The sequence below is a fragment of the Plasmodium brasilianum genome, chromosome 2, assembly GCF_023973825.1.
Source record: "Plasmodium brasilianum strain Bolivian I chromosome 2, whole genome shotgun sequence".
NCBI lineage: Eukaryota > Apicomplexa > Aconoidasida > Haemosporida > Plasmodiidae > Plasmodium > Plasmodium brasilianum.
This window is the reverse complement of record NC_090115.1, coordinates 617,307-628,698: the sequence shown is the minus strand read 5'-3', so window position 1 is coordinate 628,698 and position 11,392 is coordinate 617,307. Positions and strand designations below refer to the sequence as shown.

The window sequence follows — 11,392 nt, the reverse complement described above, 5'->3', positions numbered from 1 at the left end:
GATACAATTATTTAAAAAAGAGTTATTAACTTAAAAAGGAAACGTTCGATGTATTTATTGTAGGCACCCATATACGTGCATGTACAAATGTATTATGCATCACGTATTAAGTATGTACATATGCACATACATGCCTTTAAATGGAAAAAGCCAAAAAGAATTAACTCTTCGAAATTTTTAAATTAAAAATTTTTACAAGTAATTTTATATAACCCGTTTACCGCAAAGTTATATTTGAAACGAATTAAACTTTAAAATAATTTTAAAAAGTAAAAGAAAAAAAAATTGACATCAAATGAAATAAATGCTTTTTTCATATGGTAGTCAGCATATAAATAATGTCTAATAACTCCCTATTTTCTTCAATAAAGCGGTTAGGAAAAATTTAAGTATGTTCGCTGCATATACACATATGTATATACATATAAATTACTGCTGCACTACAGTAATAGGTGGGTTACCCCTAAGTTATTCATTTATTTTATGAATTAATTTTGCGTTTTCGCAAGTATTAATTTTTATCAACCAAAAATTTTAAATGCAGTAAAGAAAAAACTATATAATATTATTATTATTACATGTCCTACGGGTAACTATTTTACAATCAGATTACATTTAGCCATACAAGTTCTTAAAGGATATGCATATATAAATGGTGCATATATATATATATACATATATATATTACTATATATGCACAAAACAGAGTGAAGCATAAAATCCTTTTCAAACAAATTCTCAAAAAAATATTTATAATTGGGCTTAAAAAAACGAGCAAATTTGTAAAAGGAGGTAAAAATAAAAAAAAAAATTTGAAGTTAAAACGTTCGATTTAAGACAAAGTAGTTTCCTTTGGGATTGTTTCTTTTTGTTTATACTCCTTTTTCAAATGAAAAAATAAAAAATAATCATTCAAAATCATTTCATCATATAAAAATCAATTTCATCATATAAAAATCAATTTCATCATATAAAAATCGTTTTTATGATATAAAAATCAATTTCATCATATAAAAATCAATTTCATCATATAAAAATCAATTTCATCATATAAAAATTGTTTTTATCATATATAAATCATTTTCATCATTTTAAAATGTACTATAAAGAATATTTTACCATATCAAAAGAAATAAAATATTATTATGTATGTGTGTGTATGTATATATACGATTTTACTCACGAACAATGAACAATGAAAAACAAAAATTCCTTTTTTCCCCTTTTTGCAGTGAAAAATTACCGTGTCTTCAAATTTATTTATTGGGTTTATTCCGCAATATTTGATTCGAATTAATTTTGCGTCACCAACGTTTGAGGAAGTGAACAAAAAATTGTATAAAGTCCCGTATACTTCTTTCTTCCCTACATTAAATTAAGAGTGCTTTCTATTTTTTTTTTTTTTTTCTTTTCTCCTTTTTCTTTTTCCTTTTTTCATATTTTATTGAGGAGGTAATAATATAATCCTACTAGAAGGAAAAGGATTGTATTTACAAAAATTAAGAAGGAAGATAATGTGAAAATAAAGACATAAAAAAAGAGAAAAGGGTATTTATATATATAATAATAAATGAAATTAGAATACACTAGCACAACTACATAAGCTTCATAAATTTGTATTGGTGGGTATATATATATTTTAATTTTGTGGAAATCTGTCATATATTCATAATCATTCACTAAACTTATTTCAGTAGTTCTGCGATTAAGTACGTTAAAAAAATAAAAAGGAGCATTAAGAAATAAATATAATTTATTTATAAAGTCATAATTTTTATTATTAATATGCATCTTTTCTTTTCTTAAAATAATATCATCATTTTTGCTAAAAATGTCGGTTTCTAGTTGAAGGAAACTAAATTTATCGTTGTAATCATTATTCATATATGAAAAATTTAGAACAACGTCAATTTTATAACCTTTTTTTATATTAAGAGTACTTATTTTTTTTTGCTTTCTCGAAAGGGGTATAAAAAATTTATAAAAACTTTCATTCTTGTTTGACTTTTCTTCATTTGAAACGTTTTGAAAATTTGCCTGACCTATTAATATATTATTTTGTAAATATTTATACTCTATTTCATCATCAAAAAGATGTAATTTTTCATTATTTTTATAACTTTCCCTTTTATATCGAAATGGAAAAATATTATCATATGACATATTGTTCCATTTTTCGGAGCAGCAACAAGTACCTTTACTTTTTATACTATTTAAAATTTCACTTTTAATAGAATGTAAATGTTTCAAATACAAATCTTCCGATTTGTTCATGCTAGGACAAGTGGAATTATCCCCCATATAATTTGTGTCATGATCATAAATTTTACTCTTTAAATAATCTTCAATGGGATTTCTCGCTAAAGAAAAATCTATAGGATAAATATATTTATTCTGTGGAATGAGATAAAAATACACAAAGAAATACATAAATATGGAGAAAAGAAATAATGCTACATTTATCAGTAAATATAATAGCAACACATATAAGAACCGTTTAATATTTAAATTAGGAAAGGTGTTTTTAAAATGTCTTTTCATTTTAACGTATTTTTTATTCATATATTTAATTATATGACTTAATGCTTCTGAAATTGAATTCAAAAGATGTTTACTGTCCTTCCTTTTTCTTTTCCTCTTTTTTTTATATCTAAATGATGCATATTCCCTTTTCTTAAGGTACAAGTATTTTTTTTTTAATTTACAAAAGTGTTTTATATTTCTAGAGTGAGTTTCGTCCTCCCTGTTTCTGCAGTTTGGGTTGGAATTAGCCACACCTTTGTCTATAGGTTCATCTGCCGATTTGTCTACTTGTTCTACCTGTTCTTCTACCGGTTCGTCTACTTGTTCTTCTACATGTTCTTCTACCGGTCCACCTACCGGTTCATTTGATGTTTCATCTTCCGTTTCATGTGTCGTTTCGTCTATTGATTCGTCTTCCGATTGGTTCATTGCTTCACTTACTACTTCCTCCACTAGGTCATTCACTACCTCATCTGATGTATTTCCCCCTGCAACAACCTCTTCCCGTACCACTTTATCTACTTTCTCTTCTGTTTCACCTACTTCTTCCCATATATGTTCACCACTCCCACTACCTAATCTGTCAATCCTGTGATTGTGTTTATCCATGGTATTAATCAGCTTCCCTTTTAAACATTATATTTTTGAATGGTAACAAAAATGAGAGTATATACTCTCCTCACAATGTATTACATACCCTCAAATATTACTTAATGGAATAGATATATAACTTGTACTATTCCCAGTTTTATTTTACCCTTTTCTTTATGCGTAGTTAATAATTAATTTCACAAAAAAAAAAAAAAAAAATTTTTGATTAGCTAAATTGTTAGTAATTAACTATAGATATTCCTTCCAAAAACTTAAAAATAAAAAATAAAAATATGCTGAAACATATTCATTATTGCAATTATATATAAACTTACACGGATTAAAGCAATTTAGAAAATAAAAAAAATGTAAAGGAGAAAAATAAGAAAACATTTATATCAAAATAAAAATATTAAAAAATTACGTCTTAATATATGACACATTTGAAAAATGAAAAGAATGATACGTGTTAAGGTTTCTGTACGATGTTGCTCGTACAGTGGGTTAATATATTTTTCTTTTTCTTTTTTTTTTGTGTGCGTTTTATGTTTCATTATTAATTTTTAATTTTTTCTTTTGTTTTTATATATACTTACAAAAAAAAAAAAAAAAAAAAAAATTAAAAAAATTATAAGCTTATGGAAATTTCATTACATGACAAAATTAGTAATTGTACAAATAAGAGAAAGTTATTTATTTTTTTATTTTAAACATGCAAAAAGTAGATCGGGATAATCGAGAGAAGCAAGGAACTCGTGTGTACCTTCTTGTTATTCAGAAAAAAAAAAAAATTGATCCATATGCTTATGCAATTACGTACAATACCTATATATATATATATATATATATATATATATATATATATATATAATATATATATAAGTATGTGCTTGTATATCCAGTTTGGTTAAAAATAGAAAAAGGGGAATATCATGTAGGAAAAACTCCCTTGGTAGAGAATTTTGCAAAATCTTGTAAAATTTTTAAAAATTTTACATAATACATTTTCTTATTTAAATTTTTTAATGCTTCCCCTCGAACAGTTTTTAGTACAAGGAACCTTAAAAATGTTTTAATAAAATAGGTAGAAAAATAAAAAAAATTAATAAATTTTGCTACATAAGAATGTTTACATAACTTTAAATCTTTCAAAATGGAAAATGCTGTAATAAAAAAATCTGTTCACACATGGAAGAAAGTAGCAATAATGTGGTCGCCATTGTTCGCGTATACAAACATATAAATGTATATATCTTTCTATATATATATATATATATATATACATATACATATATATATACAAGTGTGCCTCTTTTTTAAAAAAAAATGTCATGCATGTTTACTATTTTATTTTATTTTATTTTTTTCTGTATATGGTGCACACCGTTATGCAGTTAGCACAAATGAGGAAAACTCTCCCCTTTAATTAAGCGTATGCCGAATGGCTGTGAACTACACAATAATGTTTCCAATTTTTCGTACGTACATTTTTGCTTTTTTTTTTTTTTTTCTTCTCATATATATGAATAAGTCAAATATATTTATAACCCCCTTTTTTCCCATTTTACGGCACTAATCTCTTGGGGTCCCTTGGAAAAAGAGAAGTTTTTCTGATATTGTTTAGACCAAGGAAAAGCATGAGTACTCTTTCTAGTCCTATACCACAACCCGAGTGTGGGTAAGATGAATACGCAAAGGAATCAACATAAAAATTCAGTTTGTTGATATCTAACTTGAATAGATTTATATTATTTATTAATAATTTAACATCACTAATTCTTTGAGAACCTGATAATATTTCCTCACCCCTCATAAAAAAATCATAAGAGTTTGAAATTTTGGGGTCCCTTTCATTATACATGGTATAAAAAGGCCTTAATGCTGAAGGAAAATTAACAATAATGTAATAGTCCGTATTATGAGAAACCTTAATAATTTTTCCTAGCTCCTTTTCCATATCTGTTGTCATATCATAGGTTAAAATTTCTTCTTCTTTTAGATTTAATTTATTATGTTTTATTAATATCTCTATTGCCTCTATATAAGTAAAAATTGGTGTAACTTCTAACCATTTAAAATCTTCCCCTGGGTATTGATTTTTTATAATTTTTATAAACATTTTATTTTTTTCTAAATTGGATAGATGCTTAAAAATATGTTTAAATAAAGAATCATAGAAATAAACATTTTCCATATAATCATATTTATAGGTCATTTCAATATCTAAAGATACATATTCACATAGGTGTCTGTATGTGTTACTATTTTCAGCTCTAAAAACTGGGGCTATTTCAAACACTCGATCAAATCCTGAATTAATACACATCTGTTTATATAATTGTGGTGATTGAGCTAAAAAGCCTTTTTGATTAAAATAATTTATCTGGAATGCATTAGCTCCACCTTCACTACTTTCACCTAATAATTTTGGAGTATGTATTTCTATAAAATTATGTTGATATAAAAAATCTCTAAAAATTTTACAAATTTGTGATTGAAGTGCGAAAATACTAAAATTTGCATATGTACGCAAATCAATACATCTATTGTTGAGTCGGTTATCTTGATTTACTTTAATCGTACCCTCTTCAGATGTTTCTTTCATATTAGCATCTTTTAATAAAAAAGGTATTTCTTTTGTTGTTCTACTTATACAAAAAATTTTATTTATATGAATTTCATATTTTATATTCGTACTATCTATAGGTACTTCTGGCTTAATTAATTTCCCATATATGTCTACGATAGATTCTAAAGATAAGTTACTAACCCATTTCATCATATTCTTATCATTATTATTATGTTTAATATCTAGTATACATTGTAATGAGTAAAATTTATATCTCAAAATAATAAATGCTAATGAACCCTTGCTCCTAATATCATGAATCCTTCCCCTTGTCCATATTTTTTTTCCCATTAATTCATCATATGCTAACTTGTTCATCTGTCTGTCCGTCATGTCCATTCCCAATTTATCACAATTATCCGTACTATCATTATAATCACTATTGCCGTTACCATTTATGTTATTTGTACCATCCTCCAACTTCTCACTTTCGTAAATACAATCCTTCTTTTCTAATAAATTGTATATCTCTTCTAAATTATACAATTTTATGTTGTCACTATTTTCTTTAATCCTTGAAATATTGATGTACCCATAGGTATCTTTATTAATATCCTCACATACGTATTCTAAAATTTTGTTCGCTTCATTTTTTAAATTTTCTCTTTCTGCTTTTTTTGCTAATTTCATTTCTTTTTCAGCTAGCTTTTTTGCCTTCTTTTCTTTCTTCTTATCACTTACTTCATCTATAAAGTTATTGTTCATATTTGCATTTTCTCCTTCCATTTTGTTCATAAAAAAAAAAAAATTATTCAATTTGTTTTTATCAACTATAAAAATGCTCCTTAATTTGTATGATTTTATAGTAATGTTTTTTATCTGATGAAATCTATTTAGAGTGAAGTAGTAACTTCGCATGCTATGAACAGGAAGCAGAGGGAGGGTCTCTTTCTCTTTACTTTATATTCCTTTCTTTTTTTTTCTATTCCTACCTTTACTTTCCTTTCTTCTTTTTTTCTTAACATATCAGTTTAAAAAAAGAAAAAAAAAAAAAATATATCAATTAATGTACTAATTGTTGCACGAAATGTGAACATGCCTGGTACTCTTGCGACATAATTAAATAAATAAAGAATGAAAAAATGAAACAAAAAATGAAACAAAAAACAAATAAAAATAAAAAATAAAATAAAAAATCATGAAAAACCGTTTCTCAAGGAATACCCTTATCTGATTATATAAGTGGTGAATATATATGATCAGCTAATTCACCCTCAAAGGGGGCACAAATATGATGCTAAATGCATGAGGATAGTTTAATATGTATGTACATATATATATACATATATTTGTATATATTTATATATTATATGAACTATACATCACGTATACGTTGTCCGTTTTGTGCTTAACTTTAAGTTCTTACAAAAATAATTGGGGAAAAACAACAGTGTTCCACTTAAAGGGTTAAATGTCATTGTAATTGCCGCAATTGTTCATGTTGCAATCATTATTGTGTTGTTCTGTAGTGTTATAAATTTTTTTTTTTTTTTTTTTAAAGCAAAACTTTTCCACATTACATATTGAGATGCCCGCAATAAATTAACGAAAAATAAATTGATGTTTTATATTGCTCATTAGAGCTTAATAATATTAATTTTATCCTTTTATGATAAGTTAGATGTGTTTAAGTATACTCATTTAATATGAACAAAGAATAATTGTTAATAAGTAGGTAATGGGGTATCTCTGTCGTAGGAGCTTTACCATTGTAGCGCCATGGACATGTTGTACATACAAACGTACATATATACATATGTGCATAAATGTGTATACATATATATATATATATATATATTTATAAAACATAAAAAAAAAAAAAGCTTAGATTAAATTTAATTAAATTAAGCGAAATTGCGCATTTTTCACTAAGGTAGAAATGGTTATACAAAAAAAAAAAAAAAAAAAAGTTAGCTCATTAAATTGTGAATATTAATACCACCAGCATTGAGAATATATATACATACAAACATAAATATATATATACACACATACATATATACATACAAATATACATATATACATACAAACATACGTATATACATACACACATACATATATACATACAAATATACATATATACATACACACATACGTATATACATACAAATATACATATATACATACACACATACGTATATACATACACACATACATATATACATACAAACATACCTACATGCATACATACCTAACGGGTGTTATATTTTGAGCGGTTAATTCTTCGATATTATGTTATTTGGTTTTATTTTTCCTTTGTTTGGACTCTTGTCCAAAGAAATATTATGAATTATGAAAAATTTATAAAATTCGAAAGAGGAGGAATAACAGAATGACATTAAAAAAATTTACGTTCTTAGCTTAAAACGGCTATTCCAGGTATGAGAGGGCAAGTTGTAATTCTCGTTTTGCTGTGGTCAAATCTTCAAACATTATGGCTGAATTAATGACATGAAAAAATATACACATATTTATACAAATATGCATATACTTGTAGCATTTGAATTATACCAATATATAGGGGTTTAGGACAAACCAAATGTAAAAACAGCAACAATGTATTATTATATTTGTATAATTATTTAATTGTATTGGGGTGTACTGCACATATTTGTGTGTACATGAGCATATTTGTGTATATTTGTACAAATGAATTTGTACGTCTTTTCGTGCATTTTCTTATGGACCATTTACGGCATATTGGGCGTGCCTTAAACTTAAGGCAAAATCCACATTTTTTTCTACTTTTTTGCACTTATCTGTTCATAATAAAAAAAAAAAAAAAAAATTTGCTCACTCCAATAAACATATATATATGTATACAAATATGTATATATTTTTATGTAGCACGAATATGATGATTATGTCGCACGTTACTCTGTGCAAAATTTTTATTTCACTTCATATATTTAATCGTTTTTTATTTTTTATTTTTTAATCTTAATTTTTTTTTTTTTTTTTTAACCCAATTCAAGTTCCTTAATATCCTCAAAATAATTATTGTGGTTATCATTTTTTATGATAATTTTTTCATTTATTGTTTCATTATGGGCCGATTTTTCGTTCATTTCTTTTCCCTCTTTCCTGATCTCTCCATCGGACTCTGCTAGTAACAAGCGCGCACATACACATATGTATGCATATATACCTGTATACGGGAATGTATCTATGCATGTATATTCGCTTGCATCTGGGCACGTATGTATGTAGGCACATTAGATGCTCTACTATCTAAAACTGTAAATAACGTAGAAAACCTGAAAGCGAAGTTTCTCCCTTTTGTTCCACTGGTAAGCCTGACTCGGGTTTTATATCTTTGTCAAAACACTTTTTTAAGTATATGGTCTTATATTTAGCATACATGTATTTTTCTTTTTCATCATCATCTAGTTGTCTAAAGTGATTAAGTATTTCATAAAATATTTGCGAAGTGAAAAACATGTGCATTGTTCTTTTTGTCATCTCCTCATTTCTATCGCATTTATCAGCTGCTAAGAATAACTCTGTACGAGGAAAAAAATACATACATGTACACGTAAGTGCGCGCATGCATACATAGAAGTATACGTAGAAGCATATTATCCTGCAAGCGCCTATGCACTTCTTAAGTGTCCAGTTTCATGTTTACTTTTGCAAAAATCAGCTAACTTATTGTAGTCTACCGAGTCAAATAATGGCCTGATTTGTTCAGCTTTATCTATGCATTTTATCATAATGTTTTTCGCTTCTTTAAAAATAGAAAAAAAAAGAAAAAAGATAGAATTGTATATTGTTAACGTAAACACGTCCTTATATCTTCTCCTATTTTAAACTCTTTATGCTTATTCATATTTTTTTACTTTTTGTAAATGAGTTTCACGCTCGCTCTTGTTGTATACTACTTTGTACCTGTATCGCCATAATTATTTTTGAGGTAATTATTTAATTGCTCGGCAATGTAAAGTGTACAGAGAAAGGAAACTACGCATTGAAAAAGGGGCGATAATAAAAAATAAGGGAAAAAATAATGAAAAAAAAAAAAAAATATATATATATATATATAAATGCTCGTTTCAAGACTGTTCACCCTCTGAAAAGAAGCAGGAATAGCATAAAAACAAAAAATATACATGTATGTATACACCCACACATACCCGTTTGCACACACAAATACATAAATTTTTACGAAGCGTCTGTAGCAAAAGCTTCTCCCATTTTACCCTATACAGTTGTACCTAATAAATGATCCTTTTCCAACTCCTCCGATTTCTTTAATATAAAATGAATAGACTTTATATTAACTTTTTTGTTTTCTTCTGAATTTGCTTCCTCCCCTTCGTGCATTTTTAGTACGTTTTCTTTACTTATTACAAAAGGTGTAAAATTGACGTTACTAGGTTTAGAACTATATGTGTATGTATGTATATACGCATGTATGTAAATGTATAGGACCTTGCATATTTATGCATGTTCTGCGTTATTCATATACTGTCGTATGCATGTATTTTTATTTTTTTTTTCCCTTCAACGTTTGTTAACTCTCGAATTGAAAACTTTACAGGTGAAATGATAAGCGAGAACAGTTAAATTTTTTAACATACGAACAACGTAAATTCGTCCAAAAAGATAGACTTTTTTTTTTTTTTTTTTGTTGTTGTAACTATTTAAAATTGTTTATATGGTGTGCTTAATATTGAATGTGTTTGGGCAAGAAAAAAAAAATTATTTATAAAAAGTACCTATCAGCTATTGTTTACCAGTGGCACTTACAAATATTTACACAAGTTCACAATTTTGCGCACATACGTTCATATATGCTAATGTATAAATCTTTATATATATCTGTGTAAATACCCACCGAAGATACATCAATACAAATATGCTAAAACTTAAGCTTTTATTTTATTATTATTTTTTTTTTTTACAACGCATGTTTAACCTAAAAATGTGTTATTTGCATTACGTCGTTTAGTAACTTAAGGCTTATATTAATTCGCACTGAAAATTTTTCAAGTCTCCTAAATGAACATTTTACGGAGTTTTTGTGGACTTATCAGAAGGCATTTTTCCTTATAATTTTTCTGACTATTTTTCCTTTTCCTTTTCCTTTTCCTTTTGATTTTTTTTTTTTTTTTTTTTTGGCCCTGCTTATTTTGCTCTTTTTTCACCAGAACAGTGCAATTGTTAAAAAGCTTTATATAATTGCGTCAATTTTGAAAAATTAAAAAAAAAGTTTGAAAAATGTACATAAGTGAATTTATACATATGTACTTCATTAATTAGCAAGATATTTTTGTATCTTTGAAAGCATAGTGATACAAGCCCTAGTAATTTTTTTTTTTTTTAGCGTCAATTCGTAGTAAACAAAAAAAAAAAAAAATATATATACTGCAAAAATTTGTAGATATAACCTATTCATAATAAACAAGTATATGATGAGTGCATAGCTACCAGAAATAAAAAGTGTTATATTTCTTTAATATATTCAATTATTACGCCAAAGATGAATATTATAATGGGTCATTTTTAGCGGAAAATTACGTTTAAAAGGATGTATCAAAGGGATATTAAAAAAAAAAAAAAAAAAGGGACACCAATGCATCCATGCACGATGGGTAAATGGGTCATGTGCATATGTGCGATGTGCATATTTTCGATTTTTCATCTGTG

General features: G+C 26.4%; 3 protein-coding genes across 3 annotated transcripts; all 3 read right to left on the bottom strand.

The window, feature by feature from the left end:
- Window positions 1-1,434: 1,434 nt before the first annotated feature.
- Window positions 1,435-3,132, bottom strand: MKS88_000729 (seipin domain-containing protein; the record flags this gene model as incomplete). Its single annotated transcript, XM_067218568.1, has 1 exon — window positions 1,435-3,132. The coding sequence occupies one exon, from the start codon at window positions 3,130-3,132 to the stop codon at window positions 1,435-1,437; it is 1,698 nt and encodes a 565-aa protein (XP_067075511.1).
- Window positions 3,133-4,678: 1,546 nt separating this feature from the next.
- MKS88_000728 (aspartate--tRNA ligase) lies at window positions 4,679-6,469 on the bottom strand (the record flags this gene model as incomplete). The annotated part of the gene is made up of 1 exon (XM_067218558.1): window positions 4,679-6,469. One exon carries the CDS (start codon window positions 6,467-6,469, stop codon window positions 4,679-4,681), a length of 1,791 nt encoding a protein of 596 aa, XP_067075510.1.
- A 1,644-nt stretch (window positions 6,470-8,113) lies between these two features.
- On the bottom strand, window positions 8,114-10,066 carry MKS88_000727 (vacuolar protein sorting-associated protein VTA1; the record flags this gene model as incomplete). The annotated part of the gene is made up of 7 exons (XM_067218546.1): window positions 8,114-8,181; window positions 8,431-8,502; window positions 8,709-8,849; window positions 9,001-9,246; window positions 9,372-9,467; window positions 9,632-9,703; window positions 9,958-10,066. The coding sequence occupies 7 exons, from the start codon at window positions 10,064-10,066 to the stop codon at window positions 8,114-8,116; spliced, it is 804 nt and encodes a 267-aa protein (XP_067075509.1).
- Between the last annotated feature and the right edge of the window lie 1,326 nt (window positions 10,067-11,392).